Source organism: Microtus oregoni, unplaced genomic scaffold, assembly GCF_018167655.1.
Source record: "Microtus oregoni isolate MIOR12 unplaced genomic scaffold, Mior012 000056F_ref0000123, whole genome shotgun sequence".
NCBI lineage: Eukaryota > Metazoa > Chordata > Mammalia > Rodentia > Cricetidae > Microtus > Microtus oregoni.
In genome coordinates, this window is record NW_024543832.1 from 1,242,856 (window position 1) to 1,267,880 (window position 25,025).

A 25,025-nucleotide genomic window follows, 5' to 3' on the forward strand; every position below is an offset into this window, starting at 1 on the left:
AATTCATTTATTTATTAAGGATTTCTGCCTGGTCCCCACAACCGCTTCCCATTTCCCTCCCCCTCCCCCGATCAAGTCCCCCTCCCTCATCTGCTCGAAGAGCAATCAGGGTTCCCTGACCTGTGGGAAGCCCAAGGACTGCCCACCTCTATCCAGGTCTCCTAAGGTGAGCATTCAAAAGGTGCTAAGAGATTTTAAGAAACTTTCAGTATAGTTACTCATCCACAATACACAGAAAGAGATGTTTTACATATTGAAACCCCTGAATTTATATCAGATGATACAAAATTTACTTTAGTATTCATCCAAACTCAAGATTTAATCAGGAATAGACTTCATTACACACACACATCAAATTATTCATGGATCTCCAGGTCCTCTAGCACAAGGTAATGCAGAAATAGATCAATTATTGATTGGAAATGTGCTAAACATCTCAGAATTTCACAAAATAACCCCATCATTTCTAGAGTAAAGCTTTAAAAAAGTATTTTTTCATTATATGGCAACAAGACAAGGGAATTATAAGGAGATGCTGTACTTTTTAAACCAAACACCACTTCTTGCGGGAAGTAACCCAAAGAGTATTCAAAGGAATGAAATTTGGCAGGTGGTTGTGTTTTATTTTTAGAATTTGGAAAATTATAGTATGGTATACCACACCATTGATACCTATTCACATTTTCAATGGGCAACTCTCTTGAGTTCAAGAAAGGCTGATTCAGTATCGCACATTGGCTAGAAGTTATGTCCATCATGTGTATACCAGCACAAATAAAAACAGACAATGCTCAAGAAAATGGAACAGTTTTTTATTATTATAATATAGCATATATTACAGGTATAGCACACAATCCTACAATTCAGACAGTGATAGAATGATCAAATTGAACTATAAATAATATGTCAAACGAACAGAAAGTAATGAGAAAGACTGCCAAAATAGATTGCATAATGCTCTATTAACCTTGAATTTTTAATGCTAATGAGAATAGAAAAGCAGCTGCATAAAGACATTGAATAACAGAGAAAACTTCTGAGTTAAATCAGTCAAAATATTCTAACGATGTATTGACCTCAGAATGAAAACCAGCGGATGTGCTATTTTTGGGAAGGAGAAACCTCTTGATAAATGTAAATGACAGCTCATCCACAGAGATCACAATACTACAGGTTGTAAGAAAAGCTCATAAGAGTTGGGGCAGGGTTGTATTCTTGTCTTTGCAGAAAAATGACCATCTTTGTAAAATCAAGAGATCTCAGACATCTAGATGCTTAACGAAGAAATGATAGCTATCCAGAAAGAATCACCAAGCAAAGATAAATCTGACTTATGATGCCAATATCCTCTTCAGGGTAAAATGTCTCTACTTAAAAATACATATCTCCTTACTTCTTTGTATACTGGTATTACAGTCCCAGGAGAAGACCCAACAGTCTCATCAATAGACAACACTCCTGTTGTACTTAGGTCAATAATTTCTGTGAGAGATCTATGAGATCCCACAACCCAGGAAAGAATATATCAGAACTGGAAGATAAATTTTCATGCAGGAAGTCAGCATGTTTTTACAAGTCAGTGGGTGAAAATTGACTCCCCAAGTTCTTTCAAGATTAAATAACTGTCGCAATATTATTGATGCGTGAGTCTAGAAAAGAGCATGTGGTCTTTAGTGTTACTGTAAAGACATATATGACTGTAATTATCTTCCTTTTTATTGACCCACTATTTTCCTGTTAGTCTGCATATGCACTGGAACATTGCTGAGGATTCTCTTGTACTTTTGATCTTCCTATTTTGACTGAAAGTCATAGAATTCCTGATTTTCTCCCATGTTAAAAATCCTATGATATATTCTCATTTCCCTTAGTGCTTTTTGTTATGGGACAACCAATCCCATGCTGCTCCATCTTCCCTATGTGATGTTGATGAAACTAACAGGACCTTCAGCATCCAGTACAATTTCTCTAATGTAATCAATTCATTCTTTATACACTGAAGTAGCTCACACTACTCAGGACATTTGTGTGACAATGTGATGGGAGGAGGTTTGTTATGGGCCAACTGCAAGGACTCAAAGTGAGTCTGAGATCACCTACACAGTCCTGAGTACTTGCAGAGTGATGCCCTAACCATCATGCCAGAAGCAAAGATCTGTATTTTGGTTATAGCCATCTTAAGTTCACAAGTTAAGTAAGCTATTCAGAAGGCTCTGTAGGGCAAGTTCCAGGCCTAGGAAGGAACCTTTTCTCTTCTTATCTCCCTGTGAGACCTGCAGACCCCAGTCTTCAGAATTAATTAAACTTCCCTTTGTTAGTTAAAGGTCACCTACCCTCAGTATCTCCTTAATCTCTTTCTGTCAGCTAGAGCTGCCTCTAGACCTGGCATTCCAGCATCCTAACCTTCCCCTGCTTGTTTGATGTATAACTGCCCCTGAGAGAAAAATAAAGGTGGCAGCTTGATCAGAAATACAGACTTGCTGCCCACTTCTGTCTTTTTCCCCTCCATTCCTTTCTCTTTCAGGTTACCGGGGACCCCAATTTGTTTCACACAGGTCGGGACACCATCATACATGCATACTTCACTACTTGACAGTTTGACTTGGGGTCAAGTCTAAACAAAACCCTCTCTAACGAATTCCAGTTTTGATTCTGCTTCTCATGGTTTCAGCATAAACATCAATGTTCAGGTTGTGATTGATGATATAGGGAACAGAATAACCAGGGACTAATGTGCAGGAAAAGCATTGGAGGAAATAAAGGAATTCACTCCATGCATCAGGAATAGTTAATTGAATATAATACCTTTTGTTTAAACCAATCACCCATTACTGGTCCTGGGAACCGGTCATGAAGTTTTATATCAACACTCACATTGATGGCCCTCTTTTCTTTTAACCAAGCTACTATATGGTCATGTCCTCCATATTTACAAAATTCAATTATGGGATAAACTGTTTCTTGATTGTGTATGTGTGGAGATGAAGATGTGGCTCAGGAGAGGTGAAATATAGTAAAAGTTTCAAGTATCACTTTTGTATCATAAATCAAGTCTCCCATACAATTTCCTCAAGTTTGGTTAACAGTCACTAATAGAGAAGAAACTTGATGATAGGACTGTTCATATTCCTTACCTTTCAATAAACTTCACAACCTGGGCAATATTTCTTTCTCTGTGTCAGGGATGGAAGGTTGCTCATAAAGAAAAGCCCAAGGATCCTCAAACAAAACAAGTAATTGACATTGCCTTTAGGTTCCTACCAGAAATACATAAAAGATGATATGGCTGAAGGCATCATTACACACAGTTTGAAAAATAAAGCTGAAAATGGCCTAATTTACAGGAATGAATCCCTGGCTAATACTCTAAACCATCATGCTTGGGCAAGTCATAGTTTTTTTTTCCATTCAAAAATTTACACTTCCTCCCCTCCTCCCATTCCCCTCCCAATCCCCCACTGCCCTCTTACCTCCCCCTCCCTTCTTAAGAAAGGACAGGATATCCTGCCCTACTGGAAGTCCAAGGCCCCCCAGCCCTCCATCCAGGCCAAGGAAAGTGTGCATCCAAATAGACTATGGTCCCAAAAAAAGTATATGCAGTAGAAACAGGTCCCAGTGCCATTATCAATGGCTTCTCAGTCTTCCCCCATTGGCAGCCACATTCAAAGAGTCCATTTTGATCATACACTCGTTCAGTCCTGGTCCAGCTGGATTTGATGAGCTCCCATTAGATCAGGCACACTATCTCAGTGGGTAGACCAACCCCTATCCAAACTAATCAAAAGGCAGAGGGAGAACATGCAAATGAAAAGGGGACATAACAACAGACACTAAGGAAATTCAGAGAATCATTAGGTTTTACTACAAAAGCCTATATGCCACAAAGTTGGAAAATGTAAAAGAAATGGACTTGTTTTTAGATAAATAACATATAAAAAATTGAATCAAGACCAGGTGAACAATCTAAATAGACCTATAAGTTGTGAGGAAATAGAAGCTGTCATCAAAAATCTCCCAACCAAAAAAAAAGCCCAGGACCGATGGTTTTAATGCAGAATTTTACCAGAACATCTAAGAAAGAGCTGATACCTATATTCCTTAATGGGTTTTACATAATTGAAACAGAAGTCATTGCCAAACTCTTTTTATGAAGCTACAGTTACCCTGATACCAAAACCACACAAAGACTCAACCAAGAAAGAGAATTACAGAAAAATCTCACACATGAACATGGATGCAAAAATCCTCAATAAAATACTGGCAAACTGAATCTAAGAACACATTAAAAAATTCACCAAAACCACAACAGACAACGGTCTGATCTCCAAAATATATAAAGAATTAAAGAAATTAGACTTTAAAATCCTAATTAACCCAATTAAAAAGTGGGGCATTGAACTGAACAGAGAATTCTAAACAGAAGAAGTTCAAATGGCCAAAAGACACTTAAGGTCCTGCTCGAGCTCCTTAGCTATCAGGAAAAAGAAAATCAATACAACTTTGAGATACCATATTACACCTGTCAGAATGGCTAAAATCAAAAACACTAATGATAGAATTTGCTGGAGAGAATGTGGTATAAGGAGAATACTCATCCATTGCTGGTGGGAATGTAAACTTGTGCAACCACTTTGAAAATCAGCACGGCAGTTTCTTAGGAAATTTGGGATCAACCTACCCCAGGATCCAGCAATACCACTCCTGGGAATATACCCAAGAAATACCCTATCATATTACCAAAATATTTGTTCAACTATGTTCATAGCAGCATTATTTGAAATAGCCAGAACCTGGAAACAACCTAGATGATCCTCAATGGAAGAATGGACAAAAAAAGTGTGGAATATATATGTATTAGAGTACTACTCCGCGGTAAAAAACAATGACATCTTGAATTTTGCATGCAAATGGATGGAAATAGAAAACACTATCCTGAGTGAGGTAACCCAGACCCAAAATAATAAAAATGGTATGTACTCACTCATAACTGGATTCTAGCCATAACTAAAGGACATTGAGCCTATAATTCGTGATCCTAGAGAAGCTAAATAAGAAGGTGAACCCAAAGAAAAACATATAGTTATTCTCCCGGATAATGGAAGTAGACATGGTTGCCAGGCAAATATTGAGAGCTTCGGGGTGGGGGTGAGGTGGGGGTAAGGAAAGATGGGGAGAGAAAAGTGAGAAGGGAAAGATGGGGAGAGCTTGGGGGAATGGGGTGTTTGGGAGGGAGGAAGGGTGGATATGGGAGCAGGGAAGTATATATCTTAATTAAGGGAGCCATTTTAGGGTTTGCAAGAGACTCTACTCTTTAGTTACAGGCAACTAATTCTTTTAATTTTAAGATCCATTTCTGTGGTTCTTAGACATGTTAGCTTTGTGCTACCTCTTCTGCCCATATGCGCAGGTCAAGGTAAAGCATCCCGAATCAGAGCATGGAGGGCAGAACAATGTGTGCTCATGAGAACATCACCTCTCCACTCTGGGTTCCTAGAGCTATCTGTTAACCTCCTGACTCTGAACTTAGAGAAGTGAGAGAAAGGAGTTTTTCTTGGAAAAAAAATTAACTGTTCTGTTATATGACAGAAACCATGTTATGACTTTTAATAGAGAGTAGTGAGGTTGTAACTACAGTATTTATTATTCAATGTGAGAAATATAATTATTAAAAATCACCATTTGATTGAAGGTCTCATATAAACTACACAAGAACTAGACCATTGGGCTAAATCACAGAATTGGATGAGAACTTTTTTACAAATACACTGTTTTAATTAGGGGTTAAGCTTCTGTGTGGGTAGTGTAGTGCTCATGGAGGCATAGAGATGGCACAAAGTCGTCTAGGCTCACAGGTGGTTCTGAGCTGCCTGTGTCTTCTAGGGTTTACAATCTTCTGTGGCTTCCTCAGGAACCCATGCAGGTCAAAGGACAGGATCGATTTAGCTCAGTGTGATGGTATGTATTTTGTTCAGATAAAAGCACATCCTAAATTGAAAAGAAACAATAATGGGGTTGTGAAAATCAAGTTTTTAACACACAAGATCTCTTCAACTGGTTCTCAATACAGAACTCAGATTCCATAACTAACAAAAGAAAGAAAGAAAGAAATGGGTGTGTCAGTCAACCGGGTATAAAGTATAGGGAATGTGGAGACTGAACAATCACTGGGACTCACTAGACTATCCATCCATTCGTTGAGATCCAGGCCAACCGATAGAATTTGTCTCACTACAAGTGGTGCAGAGATTTAGAGAAATTTTTCATATGTCAACACACACACACACACACACACACACACACACACACACACACACACACAGAGTAGTGAGAGAGAAAGAGGAAGAGTGAAAGAGACTGAAACAGAAATAGACAGAGAGATAAAGGGTTAACAGGGAGAAACACTATAAGAAATAAACATACACATTACAACAGGAAACAAAAATTTAATAAACATTTGGACTCAAGGATTACTACACACTATACCTGTAGAGAAAATCCATAAATGGGATATGAAGGGGCTGTGCAGACACTGAGAAGTCCAGTCTTCCATTGCTTCTCTGAGCAGGCTCTTCTGTGACCCAGATTTCCAAGTGCTCTCAGCGCCGCCTGCTGGTCCTGTGTTAACCACAGGGGTGTTTTTGCCTGAGCTAACAGCAGCATTCACTCACTGTGTCTCTTGCACAATAATACATGGCTGTGTCCTCTGACCTAAGACTGCTCATTTCCAGGTACAGAGTGTTCTTGGCATTGTCTCTGGAGATTGTGAACCGGCCCTTCACAGCATCAGTATACCGGATGGTACCACCACCATAACCAATCAATGCGACCCACTCCAGCTCCTTCCCAGGAGCCTGCCGGACCCAGCTCATTGCATAGTCACCAAAGGTGAATCCAGAAGCTGCACATGAGAGTGTCAGGGACTTTTCGGGTTGCACTAAGCCTCCCCCAGACTCCAGCAACTGCACTTCACACTGGACACCTGTAAACACAAAGAATTCTGGTTAGAAAACTGACACAGAAGACATTTTTTCTCTTTCTCGTGTCCACAAAACACACAGTATCTCATCTTTATGAATTACCTTTAAAATAAGGACAGAGAAAACCAGTATAAGCCCTAAGTCCATGGTGAGTGGCCTGTGTTCAGCTCTGAACCCTGACTGGCACTTGGGAATCCAGAGTTGGTCTCCTCAGCCAGAGCTGCAGGGTCAGGGCCTGCCTAGTTTTTAAGGGCGCAAAGAAGACTTATTTGCATATCTTCCTGCTACAGCAGGCTCTGTACTTGGACCTAGGCAGAACACAGTACTCTGAGGAGATATAAGTCATCATACACACTGATAACAGTTATAGAAATTGAAGCATTAACATAATTCCGTGTACACATTTTCCTTCTTAGGGATTCACCACACTGTACTTAGTTCCCTTTTCACCATATGCATAGAAAATGTTGTGTTTCCACGCTGTCATGTCTCTTTAGGGTCAATGTGAAATTGAAAAGCTCCACATTTCTGTGTTTCTAGATATTATCTCTGTCTATCCCTTTGTCTCTGCTGGACATGACTTCTTCCTGAGGTGGAATTTGGATAGGGTGACACCTGTCTCTAAGTGAAACTATTTCTCTGTGACAGGAACACTTGAGACTTTTTTCATTTTTCCTCAGTTTTGAAAATGTTGTCCGATGACCCCAGGAAGTTTCAAAATGAGACCTTCCTTGTGGTTGTCTTTCTTCCTATCGGTGATTGCTATGGAGATATATTTATATTTGCAGCATGTAATCTTTTGCATCCTGAAATTTTTTCTATGGTCACTTTCTACTTCCCACTGTGCCTTTCTTTTTTCCAACTTGATCCCGGGCAACACATGGCTGTCTTCATGTTGTCTTATCTCAGTTTTTGTTTCTGCATATTTATATCAGTGTAATGGGGACACCTAATAAATTTTTATAACAAAACACAGAACTTTGGCATCAGTTTGGTATTGTCAGAAGACTCTGTTTTGATTTTCCTGAATTCTCATGCTTTCTACTCACTCATCCCCTTTCTGTCATTACACCCAAGATTTCAATTAATACCTCTGTCTTACCCTGTGTCATTTCCTTCCCTCTTGTGCCTCACTTAAAATGGCTTTTCCTGTCTTGACTTCCATTCTAGTGCCGAGCCTACAAAACAGAAGTCAGAAAACCACATACACAGAGTCTCAAACACACAATATGGATTTTGAATAAGGCAAAAAATGTCCTTCCCAATGTTCAATATGTTGTGTGATATAAGATTTCCAGTGTCATTCAACTTTCTCCAAGGCTCAGAGAACACTGATGAAGAAGATGAGGAGGAATGTAAGGAGTGGAGCACAGGGAGGGGTGCTGTGAAATGCTGTCTTCTGGACATATCATGGATATTACAATCACGGACTCATAATGGCATCTGTTATCTGCAAAATCCTAGCTAGGGCCAAACCAGCCAAAACCCTGTTATAGAATGAGCTGATAATTCCTTGGCCCTACTTCATAAAGAGGAGCAGATGGCAAAGTATTTTCATGACAAGGGATATAGTCCCTCTTTTTAAGGGGTATGGTCACTGGTATGCTTCCAATATTGCAGTCCATGGGTTCACACACATGCACATATAGGCAGCACTTACTGTGCTTAAATAGTACAAGGTTGATATGGCCCTCATGCTTGCCAGATTTGAGGAGCACTGAATGAAATAATATCATACATAGGGATGCTAAAGAATAAATGAAAAAAATGAACTATATAACTGAGGCTCAAAACAGTAAATTCATAAAGCAAATGATTTAGGAACATTGGTAAATATTAAATAACTTGGTAGGCAACTTCATCTGGGACCATCTTCCCATCCAACTAAGAACTGGTGGAGTCCTTCACTTATTTAGTTTGTTTAAATTTATTAGATATTTAAAAAAAACACGACCAATCCAAGTTCCCACACCCTTCCCTGCTCCCATTACCTCCACACACCCTCCTACCTTACTCCCATTTAATTCTCAGAGAGGGTAAGGCACATTGCCTTGTGGAAGGTCCAAGTCCCTCATTACCATATCTAGGCTGAGCAAGGTGTACATCCAAAGTGGATAGGATCCAAAAAAAAAAACAAAAAAAACAAAAAAAAAAGTAGATGCACTAGAGATAAATCCCGGTGACAAGCCAGTGGCCCCGCAGTCTTGCATGATCTTGTGCATGTACTTGCAGCTGCTGTGACTTCATGATTGAGACATTCCATGCTTGGTTGTTGGCTCATATGATCCTGTGCATGCAATTACAGATGCTGTGAGTTCATGATTTAGACACCTCATGCTGGAATGTTGGCTAGTGTGGACTTGTGCATGTAGTCACAGCTGCTGTGAGTTCACGAGTGTGGCAGCCTTGTCATGCCTGGAAAACACTGTTTCACTGACATCATCCCTCAGTTCTGCCTCCTAAATCTCTTTTTACTTCTCTTCTATTATTGATCCCAAATCTTGGAAAGTGAAGGAATGGTGGAAATGTTCCATATAGACTGAGGACTTCAGGGCCTCCTATTCTGTAAATGTGGGCTAGTTTTAGGTCTCTGTATTCTTCAACACCCCCATAGATCAGAGTTTTGATTTAGCTGAAGAAATGCAATGATATATAGTATAAATTTTAAATTCTTAAGGGATTGTTTAATACAATGTTCGCTTAACAGAATAATAGTGCTAAATTATCTCCTAGGACTTATGATGTACCATGTCATGGGTTCCTGGTCTGGTTCTTGGAACCAGATATAATTTCAAGTTTTTGGGAGTGGGCCTTAAATCCTATAAGAATTATTTAGTCATTCCTGTAACATTCACGGCACTATTGAACCAATCTGCATACATTGCCAGGATCTTTACTGTTGTAGGTTGTGATACTTATTTTTGAGACCCAAGGCCAGTGTCAGATATCCTCTCATGTTTTCAAACTTGATTTCTCATAGGTGACTCAAACAAATTTCCTGCTTTTTTCCTTGTTATCATAACTGTGATTTGTTCTTGTCTTGCTGAGCTTGTTACTATATCACATTGTTGTTATATGTGGTCCACACCTGCTTCTTGCCCCATCATCCCTGCGTAAGGAACTTAAGGTGAGAATACCACCTGGATACTCAGCTCCCCTGCCATGTTACTTAAGGTCTCCACACATTCTTGGCTTACTGCCATGAGTTATACTCTCTTACGGGAATGATTGTGAGAAGGCCGTGGGAGCAGATATGTACTGTAGTCAATGTATCTAAAATACTATTTTGGGGTGATGACAATTAATTTGTTCCTACTACTGAGGCCACTGCAAGCCTGAGGCTCCTCTTGAATTTGCAGGGGTCTCTGTTTGTTTTTAAACTTCCTTCCTTTATTCATTATTTTCTTATTATTTTGACCTGGAATAACATATCAATAAATCCCTTTCACTTAATCGTGGTTTCCTTCTGCACCCGAGGAATCTAAATTGTACTAAAGTTCTGGAAGACAATCAATAAAAACACAGCATAGATGGATTTTATATTTATAGACCATGGTGCAGTTATCTTGATTCAGAGAAGAGATGAGCACTGTCTTGGGAAGCTTTTTGAAACTTCAGATTTCTGACTGTGAGACCTTGATTTGGGTGGACTTGGTGTTCCTGGGACATGGTGTGAAGGACTCAGAAGTTCACATATGAGGAGCGTGGGCATAAAATACTTCTGATGAGAGAGTGGATGTGGGAGAGATAATAGACAGCACAACTGCAACCACAGTCACACAGAATCACATTTGCACATACAGTTCCTCATTCCAAAACACACTTACACACACACACACACACACAAAACAGAGTAACACTTACAGATAAGTTCTAATACTGAATACACACAAACACAGATACCAAAATTCAAATTTATAGATATAGTCACAATCCTAACACACATGCACTCGCATTCACATAATCACAGGCACACACATAGTCACACTCCCAGATAAGTAACATCCCAATACACTCACTTACAAAGAATAGTTACAAACACAGTTGCAGTCCAAAATCCCATCACACACATACAACCACACCCCTCATCCATGTACTCTCACAAACTGACACATAGCACCAAAGCCAGACTCAGAAACATCTCCATTTATAGTTCCAGGGATGGAACTTTCAACATGTCCACTCCGTCTGTCTTGGAATCACTGTCGACCAGGCTGGTCTTGAACTTCAAGACATACTTTTGCCTCTGTCTTCCTAGTGCCCAGATTAAAGGTATGTGGCACTGTGCCTGACTGTCAAACACAGATTTTTAAAATATAGTGTTTTAATTTCACTGAAAGTAGTTTCTTTATCCACAGAGTGTATTCTGAGCACCGTTTTTCTGCCAGAAGGAGAAAGAGAGGGAGAGTAAAAGAGAGAGTAAAAGAAGCAGACGGCAAGATGAGTATAATAAACAAACAGAAAAGCATGTCACAATGGAAAATAGATATTTGATTAAAACTGTGAACACTTCAAGGATTACTGTAGAGAGAATCTTAGAATGTGATATGGAGATGCAGCCCAGACCCAGAGGAGTCCATCCCTTTATGCCTCTCTGATCAGGATCCTCTGTGGCCCAGAGCTCTGTGTGCTGTCTGCGCCACCTGCTGGTCCTGAGCACTTTGCATGGAGGTTTGTGGCTGAGTTCACAGTAGCTTTTACTCACTGTGTCTCTTGCACAGTAATATGTGGCTGTGTCCTCTGACTTCAAACTGCCCATTTCCAGGTAAAGGGTGTTCTTGGCATTGTCTCTGGAGGTGGTGAATCGGTCCTTCACAGCGTCGTTGTAGTAGATGTTATTACTATTATAAATAGATGCAACCCACTCCAGGGACTTCCCTGGAGCCTGGCGGACCCAGCTCATCCAGTGGTTACTGAAGGTGAATCCCGAGGCCAAACAGGAGAGTTTCAGTGACTTTCCAGGTTGCACCAAACCTCCTCCTGACTCCACAAGCAGAACCTCACACTGCACACCTGCAAACAGAGATTCCTGATTAGAAAACTGTCACAGAATCCAATTTTCTTCTTCCTCATGTACACAAATGCATACAGAATATTGTCTTCATAAATTACCTTTTAATACAGTGACAAGGAAAAGCCAACTGAGCCCCAAGTTCATGGTAAATGGTCTCTGATCAGTAGTGATAACTGAATGGGGGGATCAGGAAATTCAGCTCTGGGTTCCTCTGTCTGAGCTGCAGGGTCAGGGCAGTGCTGGTTTTCATTGGAACAGAGAACCCTCATTTGCATGTCTTCCTGCTCTAGTTGCTCTGGTGTTGGAGCCTTGAGGGAAGGCAGTGCTCATAACAGATATAAGGCATCAAAATCTACGATGATAGTTATAGAAATTGACATAAAATTGTAGTTTTGGATTCAAATTTTCCTTGTGAAATATTCACAACACTTCAGTTACTTCCTTTACATGCATGTGCACAGAACATGTGGATATAAACTATCAGGTCTCCTTAGTACACATATAAAATTAAATGTGCCAAACACAGGTGTGTTTCTACATAGGAGCTCAGATTTTCCTACTTTCTGGCCTGGAAATGGACTCTCCCTGATGTGGCTCTTTGACAAGGTCACAACATTCAGATGCTGTTAGCATAACTCACTCTCTGTTGCAAGAACACTTGGGGATTTTCTGAATTTTACTTATTTTTAAGACTGTCCTCAAGCTATAGGAGAATTTAAGTGAGATATCCCTTGTCACTCTTTCTCTCCGCTGCTTTGCACTTGCTAAGCAGACCTATATCCATTAGCATCAAATGTACTTTTTTCCATTCTGAAGTTCTCTCTTTGATTGCTTTAAAATCTCCACTCCACTGTCATCTTCTGTCATAATTACCCCAGAAAACTCATGACTGTCTTTATTTTGTGTTAATAGTTTTCATTTACCTAATAATATAATTATCAAATTGAGATTTTGATTAAGTTTTAGGATGAACCTGTTGTTATTTAACCATTTGTCTGGTTTCCATCTTATTCATCAAGTTTCCATCATCACTGTCAGTTTTTTCTTTAACAGCACCAACATTACCCTTTGCTCCATTCTCCTTGTCTCTCACTTAAGATGTCTTCCTTTCCTAGGGTTCCCCTTCTACTTACATGTTCCATAAAGCAGATGCCAGAACACCTAACACAACAAATCTAGGTTCTGGATATGAAAGAAACGGGTAGTCTTTGTCCTGCTCAATATTTGTTATATTTTCTGATATAACAATTTCCAGTTCCAGTTACATTCTTCCAAGTCTCAGAGAACATTGAGGAGAGGGAGTGGAAAGAAGTAAGAGGCTGAGCATAAAGAAGAGCACTGTTAATTGCTGAATTCTGGATTTGACATGGCTCTCACATCACGAACTTATAATGGCAGTTGTTCTCTCTGAAAGCATAGCTGAGACCAAGCCAGTCAAAACCATTGTGTAGATTATTTCCAGGCCTTCCCTCTCACTGATGATCTGTTGGATATAAATCTTTCCTGAAAACTGAGGCACTTTCTTTTTGAGAATGTGATTATTAGTAGGTTTCTTATACTACAGTGCCAGGCTACAAATGCATGCACACATGGACAGCATCAACTCGGCTTACAGAGGTCAATAAGTTGTGCAACACTTATTTTGGGGATGATTAGGGGTAGCTGAAAGGGAAATAGGGTGCAAATGTGATTATATTTAATTGTATATATTTTAGGTATGCAATTCCTCAAAATGAAGAAAGACTAGTACCCATTGAATAGATGAATTGTTTTAAAAACAAATCCACAAAGAAAATGCTTAAGGAAGATATTACTAAATATGAAAGAAATGGGCAGTCAAGGCAAACTTTAGAAATAGAAATGGTGATGAAGGTTTATCCACATTTTGTTTCGAACCACACTGAAGTACGTTGATAATCAATCCAGCATGGCACCAGCTAAGATGCTGACATATGGGGTCTAGGAGAGGAGCTACAGACCTGAGGTGGTTGATGGTGTTTGTGGAGGTGCCCAGGGATTGTAAGGATTCGCAAGGTAAATACAGGGGTTCTCTTAGGCATATATGGGTCATCTGTCAGGTGGAAACCAAGGCACTATGCAATTTGAGTGTGGGTGAATCAGTAGAACATGTCCAGGGTAATAGAAGGGGTGATAGCTGCATTTTGAGAAGAGATCAGAGGTCAAGAAGGGGAATAAATTTACTCCTTGGATTTTCTAGCCAGGCTGTGCAACTGAGAAGTCCCTGTACAGTAAAGACATAACTTTAGGGACTCTCATCTTTAGGGAAACTCACCCAGAAAGCATAAATATTGTGAGTATCTATTCCTCAAAATGGTTAATATAATCATATGGGGGATGTTGATATAAACTTCAGAGAAGCAATAAATACTTTATTATCTTACAGTGTAGTGGTTTCATGGGTGTTTACTTACCTGGAAAATTTTCAAGGCCTGCTTGCTTGCAGAGATTATTGTATGCTCACAATATCTCAATAAATTTTCTTTGAAAAATCTGACTAATGTAACTTTGAAGCAGAACCTGCCAGATGAAGGGAGATTCACAATATGAATAATGCCACACTAGCTCCAAGTACTGCATAATAAGGGGATTATGCCTTTAATTAAAGGGAATCTCACAGATCAAAATATTGAACAAGAACTGAATTTAACATCCAGCTGTGGTGAATAGGAATAGCAAGAGAATGAGGGGGGTAACTATATCTTTTAGGTTCCCAAGGCCATGCCAAACATGGTCGAGCCTCACAAAGGCCATTTCCTGAAGAAGGTTGCTTATCACCCACTCTTTTGACTAAATAAAAGAGTTCCAAAACCAATGCAAAGCTATGTGCAAAAAGAACAGATAAAGCCAGGCAGTAGTGGTACACGCCTTTAATCCCAGCACTTGGGATGCAGAGGCAGGTCTATCTAGTTCCAAGACAGGCACCAAAGCTAGAGAGAAACCCTATATCTAAAAAAAAGAAAAGATATGAAGTATAAAAATTAGAATTACAATCAACATAAACAATATTAAGGAATAAACAAGAGTCTATATATATACACTACCCAGGAGAATATATATACAGAGAATGAAATCTGACCATGCTGATGACCTGTCTTTATGAGTTATAATTCTCTTTGCTTGGTGATCCTTTCTGGATACTTATTTTTTCCTCTTTAGGCATTAGCTGTCCAGGGTCTCTTGACTCTTTGAAGATGAATATTTTCCCACAAAGGTAAGAAATAACTCCAAGCTTTATGATGTTTTCTTAAGAGTTGTATGATTGTCATCTCTAAAAATGAGATGTCATTTCTCCTTCTCGAGAGGTTTTTCCTTTTCAAATAAAATCTTTATTAATTTTGATGGTATCCATATTTTTTCACATCATGTGCAAACAAGAGTGAAACCCCCTCCCCAAAATAGCACATCTCCTGGTTTCCATTCTGAGTTCAACATATCCTTGACATACAAAATTCAGAATTTTTTTCTTCTATCCAGTGTACCTCTACTGCCATTGTTCCTTTTTCATTAGCATTAAGAAAGTTCAAGGTTAATAAAGCTTTATGCAATCTATTTCTGGGGATATTTTCCATTCCTTTCTGTTTATTTAACTTCTCCTTTAGAGTTTGATGTGAGCTACTGGTAATATGTTTTATATTATAATAAGCAAGAAAATGTTTCATTTTCTTAGAGATATATGCTAGATTATTATCAGTCTTTATTTGTGCAGATATGTCTACGTGGACCATAACCTCTAATAAATGTGTGATTAATGTATCAGTCTTTTCCAAGTTAAGGCAGTTGCCCTTTGAAAACATGAATAAGTGTCAATGGGGTGATGCACATATTTAATTTTCCAATTTCTGTGAAGTGAAACACATCCATCTGCCAGATTTCATTCTCAGCATTCATTGTATGCAAAATATATTCATCCATTGGTGCAGATCTGACCTTTAAAGCTCCAAGTATCCTTTTGCATTCTAAGTTGATATTTTTCAAAAGCCAGAGATAGAATAAGTACTAATCTAGCTTCTGGGTCTGTTACTCCTATTTCTACAGTCTGAATTGATCTTTGTAAAAAGTCACTAAAGGGTTTTGTCTGTCTCTGTTTAATGGTATATGATTCATTTTTTTTATAGTTCCTGAATCCTATCCCAAGCATTTAAAACTGCTGTGTGGCATTTGTACAAGGAGTGTTTATCATACAGAGCCCAGTCCTGTGGGTTTGAGTTATAGCCCTCACCAAGAGTTTGAATCTTGGGAAGCCTCATATCCTTTTGCTTTTCCCTTTTGTTCTAAGTTTTGCCCCTTCTTTCCAGTGACACTTCCATAGCAGCTACAGTCTGTCTTTGAGGACCACTGAAACTAATTGAAGCCAATCATGTGGAGATGCCTGATGGCTTGAAGCCCACATTTTCACCATTTCCTTAACAAATGATGGCTACAAGCCATAAGATACTATTTCTTAGTTAATTTCCTTTAGATTGCTCATGCCTATGTGTTGCTACTTATATTCTTTGAATACTCTAGGGTATTTAGTACCAGATGATTTATCCTGGACTCTGACATGTATTGATGAGGCAAAGTCCTATTTTTATCTTCTAGCCCTTCTCTTCAATCCTGATAATTTCCTCAATTGTTTCAAATCTTTTTACCACTGCATTTTGTAAAGTCTGAATCACCAGTCCTGTGTAAGGTTCTAGTGCCCTCATTCATACATTTACCTTCTGGTCTTTATTCTGCACTTATGATTCAAAAGTATGAAATTTTTCTGTTAAAGATAATGTATCATCATTGTACATATAAATGGCATGCATATTGCCTTCCTGGAGAGATTCCCAATCCATTAACCCATCACAACTTTTTAACAAGTTTTTTTTTTCTCTTTTTTTTTATTGCGAAAAGAAGAAAACAAAACATAAACAAAAAACAAGTTTCCACCTCCTCCCAGCCTCCCATTTCCCTTCCCCTCCTCCCACCCTTCTCTCCCTCCTCCCACCCTTCTCCCCCTCCTCCCACCCTTCTCCCCCTCCCCCCACTCCTCTCCCCCTCCCTCTCCAGTCCGCAGAGCAGTCCAGGTTCCCTGCCCTGTGTTAAGTCCTAGGTCCTCTCCGTCCATATCTAGGAAGGTGAACATCCAAACTGGCTAGGCTCCCACAAAGCCAGCACATTAAGTAGGATCAAAACCCCCTGCCATTGTCCTTGGTGTCTCATCAGCCCTCATTGTTCGCCATGTTCAGAGAGTCCGGTTTTATCCCATGCTTTTTCGGTCACAGTCCAGCTGGCCTTGTTGAGCTCCCCGTAGATCAGCTCCTCTGTCTCAGTGGGTGGATGCACGCCTCGTGGTCCCGAACGCTGCGGTAAAAAACAATGACTTCTCGAATTTTGCATGCAAATGGATGGAAATAGAAAACACTATCCTGAGTGAGGTGTCCCAGACCCAAAAAGATGAATATGGGATGTACTCACTCATAATTGGTTTCTAGCCATAAATAAGGACCACGGAGTCTACAATAGGTGAACCTAAAGAAGCTAAGGAAGAAGGTGAACCGAAGGAAAAACATATAGTTGTCCTCTTTGCTAAGGGAAGTAGACCAAATTTCCGGGGAGAAAATGGGATCTTGGCGGGGGGTGGGATGGGGGTAAGGGGAGATGGGGAGAGAAAAGGTAGAAGGGAAGGAGGGGGGACCTGGGAAACGGGAGAATTGGGATAAAGGAAAGGTGGATAGGGGAGCACGGAACCACAATTCTTAGTTAAGGGAGCCACTTTAGGGTGGGCAAGCGACTTGACCCTAGAGGGGCTCCCTAGTGCCCAAGATGAGGTTCCCAGTTAGTTCCTTGGGCAGCTGAGGATTGGGAACCTGAAATGACCCTATCCTAGAGCAATACTGACGAATATCTTGCATATCATCATAGAATCTTCATCTGGTGATGGATAGAGATCGAGACAGTGACCCACACAGGAGCACTGGACTGAGCTACCAAGGTCCCAAGGAGGAGCAGAAGGAGGGAGAACATTAACAAGTTTTGATTGTTAAATTCAACACTATGAATTCTTTCAGATAATTTATCAGCACCTTGTGACATGGTTTGAATTTTGTCTTTCAAATTAATGTTCTCCTTTCCAAGGGTATTAAGTTTTTTAGATAGCTGTTCATTATTACTCTGTAAAGAGTGTTTCATATCTAAAAGTACCTCATTCTTGAATCTGTTATCAAACCCCTTTCTTAAGGAAAAATATTAAAAAGGTATTAATTCCCCAAATCAAATATGCTTTGTTTAACAGAATAAGAGCAGCTACTAAGGACAATTAAAGTGATTACATAGACAAAGAGCAATTTTGGTGGCAAGAATAAGGTAGATACCCCAAATTTTTTATCAGCCATGAGCCCCAATCTGTGCATCTGGCCAATGTGACACCATAAATATCACAGTGTGAAAAAAAATGGCATGCTGCAGCAGGGGATACCAAGTTACTAGGCAGTGACAGGTGGGCTGCAGGCACGAAATGTGCTTTGGCTGGCAAACCAGGAGTGTGGTGGGGGTTCCAATAAATATTCCCTCATGGGTGCCAGAAGAAGGGAAACATGCCATAAGAAATGAAATGCGCAAGATCAAATAATCCCACACTTCCTTTAAATAAGGTGTAATAATGGGTTCTTTAATTAAAGGAGAACTCAAAGATCACAATGGGGAACAGTAATGGAATTCAAAATCCAGGTGTGGTGAGAAGGGAAAGCAAGAGTGAGAATGCATGGGAGGGTCCACATTTTTTGGTACTCAAGGTTTTTGGTACCTAACTAGGTCCAGGCTCTCTAAGGTTATTGGTTGAAGGAAGTTCCTCATCATATCTATGATGCCCACTTTCATTCATGGACCAGCTCCACATTGATGACATATCAGAGAAGGACCATAGGGATGTGAGAGCTAGAAGCAGCATTTAATGAAGGTTTCTTCATGAGACTTCACACCTCAGTCCTTTAGACAGTGAATCCAGCAGTGGAGACAGTTTGACTGTGGTATCCGGAAATGTAGTGTAATAAAAAACTTTATTTTAAATGAAAATGTCATTTCTTTTGTTTACTCACCCAGACATGAGACTGCTGATTAACATAATCTTTATTTTAATTCCCTGAGTATCCAACACATTATTTGACAATTTCATTGTTGAACCATTTTCACATTGATAGAGAAGATTGAACCCTTTCTCCCATGCCCATATTTCTTGTTCTCATTCTTTTCCTAGTCAATGACAGTCCTTCAATTGGTTAAGAAGAAATTCATCATTTAGGATTTAATTTAGATTACTTTGGTGATTGTAAATGTTGATTATATGCATCCTTTTCTGCCCACATGCCTTGGCCAAAATGAAAGATCCTAGGATCTGAGGGTGGAAGGCAGTAAAATGTTCACCCAAGAGAACATTAATTGTCTTCTCTTTTCCTGATCTAAGTGTTATCTTATGGATTCACCTCAGGCAAATGTTAAAAAAATGAGTTACTCTTGAGGAGAAAATTGAGACTTCTGTCTTGGGGGGTCTTTCAATTATTCTTATTAAATATAATCATGGGATATACAGAGAGCAAAGAAGTTCAAATGAATCCATGTTCTATTGGTACTTACTTTCTATTTCAGAGGAGGAGTCTTTTCTTACTGCTTAACCCATAATTTACTTATGTCAGTATGCACATATGGATAATCTTGTGGACATAGTGTTAGATTCAAGTTCATGATCCAATAACAGGGAGACCATTGCCTATACTGTTTCTCTGAATAACAATTCTCTAGCTCACACAATGTGACACCAGGTCCTTCCAGTCAACAGCAAGAGAGAATTCCAGAGCTGTAATTTTGGAAGACTTTGTAGACAGCAAAAGCACTAACAAAAGCACACACTGTGAAAATCATAGAACTCAGATGTTTATGGGAAGTATTAGTGAGAGATGAATACAGGAAAGCAGCTGACTTCAGCTTGAATGTGCACACAAATGGCTGAGACTTTTGTGGTCTGAGGGCACACACTACACCTACAGAGAAATCATTACATTGGACTCCAAGAGGAAGGAAATTTTTATCAAGAAGCAAATGTTTAAAAATTGAATTTTGAAAAATGATAATGACTGTACCATTTTATGGAATCCTATGTGTTTAGAAATAGAAAACTGTAGATAATACATTTTCTAATATAATTTTGGAAAATCACATTAATTCAGGGAATTTGTGGTCTGTCTATTGCATATGAAAAATAAGGTTGATGAATTAGAGATTATTTAAAATTCCTGAGTTTCCTTACCGAACTTACAATGATTGTCACGATTACTGATTTCTGTTAAAATGAATGTATCTACAATCACACACACACACACACACACACACACACACACACACACACACACACGTATGTCTAGGTGCCTCTTCTGAAACCTGGAAATAATTACAGCTAGGATAAGTATCCAGGTAGTGGAACCGGACCAGGCCAACAATTCTCTGCTGGAGAATCTAGGCTTGGAACTTCAGCCTAAGCCTGAGGGCTGCTTTGAATTGGGGAAGATTTCTGACAGAATAAAAGAAAGCACAGGGCTTGTATTTTTTCATCCAAATGACTGGTTTTTGTCACATGCTTCTTTGATAAAAATAAATGTATACTCAGAAACAATATCTTTTCCTAGTCTGGATTTCCAAGTCTGAACCAGGGAACCATTTAGAAGAAAAACAAGGGAATATTTATAATGAGTCTTCATTCATGTAGTGCAGGGAAAATAGTGTGCCATGTACTAAATGCATATTTACAACTGTGTAACTACCAGCAGAGGATTTAAGATGCATTAGAGCCTTGGGAATCAAAAATACTGTTTAAGAAATGACTCAAAATTCTTTTTGGTATTAGTGGAGACACTTTATCCTCATTAGTCATCTAAAAATTCACTTTGTGAGGAAGCAGCTCACTAACATTTAGTACTTTTCAGATGTTTGAGAGGAGACCCAAGGAAGTTATTTGGGTCCATCTCACTAGGGTCAGACTGTTCCCTTTTACATTGTAGTCATCAACCTAGGGACTAGTCTTTGTACCTCTTGATTCCAGTCTCACTGTCTATCTATCTAAATATATTTTATCTATCCTTCACTGTCTTCCTCTTCAGCTTGTAGCACATAACAAAATCATGTGTCTAAGCTTAATTATTGTGTTGTTGATATGTCAAAAGGTTCATGCGTAATTGTAAAAGAACATTTATAAATGATATTTGGGAATATGGGTGTAGATTTATCCATACTGCTTCATGCTAATTGGGGGCTCTGTTAATCAGGTGTTTCATGGTATATCCTGTATACTAGGTTTTTCTCAGTCAGTAGTTGGGTGAAGGAATTTTTTGAGGGTGTTGATGGCAACTTTTCATGACACCATGGTCCAAGAAACCACATTGGGTGTAGGCAATCCACAGGTCTCATCCTTGGAGATTCTAATCAGAGTACATCTCCTGCAGAGGAACCATGGCTTCTCTGACTCTGCCCTTCTTCTTCCCAGCATTCAGTTCTGTTTTTTCCACCTACCTAAGTTCTATCCTATCAACTAGGCCAAGGCAGATTCTTTATTCATTAACCAATGAAAGCAACACGCAAACAGAAGGAACTCCTACAGCATTTACCCTTTTCTATTTAAACAAAAAGGAAGGCTTTAACTTTAACATAGAAAAATTACGTATAACAAAATAGTTATCAAGCAAGAATTATAGCTACAATATTTATATCTACTTTTTGTTTTATCATAACTAAGGAAAGCTATAAATTCTTTAACTCCATCAAAGACTTCAGAAGGATATAATATTACCTATATAAACTGGAAGTGCATTATAAACAACTTCCAAAACTCTAGAGTTGACAGAGACATCTTGCTGCCTGGACAGTCACTCAAAGTTCTTCTATACCATTGGGGCATTCTCTTCAGCTTACAGGCCATAATATCCAGCAGACTTTTTCAAGAAGCAGGAGATTTTAAAGACAGTTCAGTCACTTTCTTCTGTATCTTTCAAAATGTCTTGCAGACTCTTTCATGAAGCAGAAACCCAAAAAGATCAATTCACCTTTAGACAAGTTCAGCAATCATTTTTCTGTGGGTACTGCATGTTCAGTCTAGCAGTTCAGGCAAGAGCAGTTTCTTGCCCAAATGACTAATCAACTCTATAAGGAGCACTTTGATGTCTATCTTCCTCTTGAAGTAGCTTGGTGTTCTAGGAACAGATGTGACTCATTGTCAAGAAAAGTCTTAAGTTATTAAAACACTTAAATGCCATATTTTGAAGGTCTATGAAAGATTTGAAGAATACTTACCTAACTGAAATGTATCTCTATACATCTAGAAAATCTAACTAACATGCCTACAAATGACTATTATAGATTATCTATTAACCTATTTTTTATATACATTACATTTTTAATTGAACTATACAATCACGATATCTTAATCAAGAGCAGAAATATACAGATAACAAAATTGACCTTAAAATTGTATCAATAAATCAAGATCCATACCAATGCAAATTATTTATGTCTATATCATATCCCCCTTTAAATGTAAATGAACATATAAATGATATTTGGAAATATGGGCAGAGATTTATCCATACTGCTTCATGCTAATTGCGGGCACTCTTAATAAGGTCTTTCATGGTGTATCCTGTGTGCTAGGTTTATCTCAGTCAACAGTTGAAAGAAGTAAATTTTTGAGGGTGTTGATGGTAGCCTTTCAAGAGGCCTTCATTCAAGAAACCATATTTGCCTGGAGGTAATCCAAAGGATCTCTCATTTTCTGAGATTCTCACTGGCGTACATCTCTTGCAGAGGATCCATGGCTTCTCTGAATCTGCCCTTCTTCCTCCCAGCATTCAGTTCTGTTTTCTCCACCTACCTAAGTTCCACACTGTCAACTAGGCCAAGGCAGTTTCTTTATTCATTAACCAATGAAAACAACATGCAAACAGAAGAAACTTCTACACCAGGTAATAACACTTCATAAAAACCAATAGCATGCCACCAGGCTAGAGGTTTATGTTAACTGAGGTAATAAAAATGACAGAACAGAGATGATGAAATGTAATGAAGAGGAGGACATGCTTATACCTGGGGACTTGAGTGCCTTGAGTTGAGGATCAGTATAGAAAGTTTGTAGGAGATGAAGGTCTTTGTTCTGATTCTTGATAATGTAAACCACCATAGAACAGAAGTGCAAAGCTGAATTTAAACCTTGTTTTCTTTGTAGATAATGCTGTTGTTAAGGGCAAACAGGCAACACTCCCTCCTAAGAGTCTCAAATGACACCTTTCCTTGTTTCCTTTTGTGGTTTAAAATTTCCTGAGAAAATCAATGAGAAGGGGAACAGATTTATTTTGTGTCAAACTTCAACAGCACAGTTCATGGTGACAGAGAGTCAGTATAACAGGAATTTAAAGCAGTTGGTTTCTACCATCCTTAATCATGAACTAGAAGATGAATGAGTGTTGAATAGTGTCTCAGATGTCCACAATCTCTTACTCATAGTAGAAATATTTACTAGAGGCAACACACAAGAATGACATTCATATTGATCGTAGAAAGAATGGTGTAATAATATTGATGCAAGTGTGTGTTTGTATGTGTGTACATATGTATGTAAAAAATAATATAACCTTACAGAAAGCAAGAAATTCTGATTTTTCGTTATCTTATGGACTCTACATTGAGCAGAAATTTCATGATCCAGAATAGGAACTGACTTAAGGATTTACCTGTATGTGCAGTAAAATAACATAAACACACAGAAAGAAATGAAGAGAAGGATGACTGTCATTTGATTGATGAGATGACAAAATGGTAGGTCATGATCACAGGGCTTTCTAATGTATTCAGGTTTTTCTAAAGTAGTGGAAAGGATATATAAAAAGAGATTAATGAAATTTCATAAAGAATATGGTCTTAGTAGTACAAAAGTAGAGTCTCACACTGGAGAAGATGGGAATCTGGTAATTGTTCAGACTACCTGAGCAGATCAAATCTCACTACAAAATCCTGCAGGATTCCTCAAGAACTACTGTTTTTCATTGTATGTTCGAAGCCTGAAGACATTGGTTCTAATATCTGTGCATAAATGCTGCAGTTAAGGATAAATGAACTTGTCTGGAGTGAAAATAAAAAGACAAAAAGTTAGATTCATTTCTTTCATGTGCTTTTATCTAGTCTGAAATCTAACAGTGCTGCCCACACTCATTTAAGTAGGACTTTTTTCAATAATATGATCAAAGAGACACAAGAAATGATAGAAGGATTGTGGTGAAGTTGGCATTGGAGATGGGAGAGGGAGGGATAGACATGTTATAAATAATATTCTTTGTGTGGAGTTTACAAAAAAGTATAAGAAAGAAGGAAAAAGTTCCTCACGGGAATTCCTAGTAGACAACATTTTAGTTAATTTCAAATCCTTTCAAGTTGAAAACCGAGATTAATTATTACAATTTTATGCAGAAGGGAAGTCTTTGTAGCTTCAATGTACAGCCCGAGCTCAGTAGTAGTAACTTGTAGAGTGTGCTAAAAAGTCCCCTAATATGCAGTTTAAGCTTCACACAGAGAAAAAATATAGACCAGGAACTATTAAATTGTAGTGATAAAATTATAATTTATCAGGAAACAAAGAACCACAGCTGGAAAATATGCCTCCATCATTTTGGTCTGAATGCAAGACTTTGGGAGCCATTATCTTGCTTAATGACTGATGTGGAAGGACCTCATGATGATGTTGAAGATGCCATCCATGAAAAGGTGTTCCTGGTTTGTTTAAGAAAGCAGGCTGAACAACCATGGACAGCAAGCATAAACAGAATTCCTGGTTTCTAATTCAGTTCCCACCTTCACGTTCCTACCTTGATTTAATTTCCTGACTTTTCTTATGATGGATTGTGAGAGTTAAGATGACAGAAACCCTTTCACATGTTGGTTTTGTTCATAGTGTAGATCACATTAATAGATCACAAGGTAGAGCAACTGAAAATTCTTCTCATGAAAATAGGAAA

The 25,025-nt window shown here is 38.7% G+C and overlaps 2 gene segments (V, D, J or C); both read right to left on the minus strand.

The window, feature by feature from the left end:
* Nucleotides 1–6,647: 6,647 nt before the first annotated feature.
* Nucleotides 6,648–7,124, minus strand: LOC121438480. The segment is given in 2 exon segments: nucleotides 6,648–6,981; nucleotides 7,081–7,124. Coding segments are annotated over 2 exon segments (378 nt in total).
* Nucleotides 7,125–11,325: 4,201 nt separating this feature from the next.
* LOC121438481 lies at nucleotides 11,326–12,165 on the minus strand. The segment is given in 3 exon segments: nucleotides 11,326–11,358; nucleotides 11,500–11,990; nucleotides 12,090–12,165. Coding segments are annotated over 3 exon segments (570 nt in total).
* Nucleotides 12,166–25,025: the final 12,860 nt, after the last annotated feature.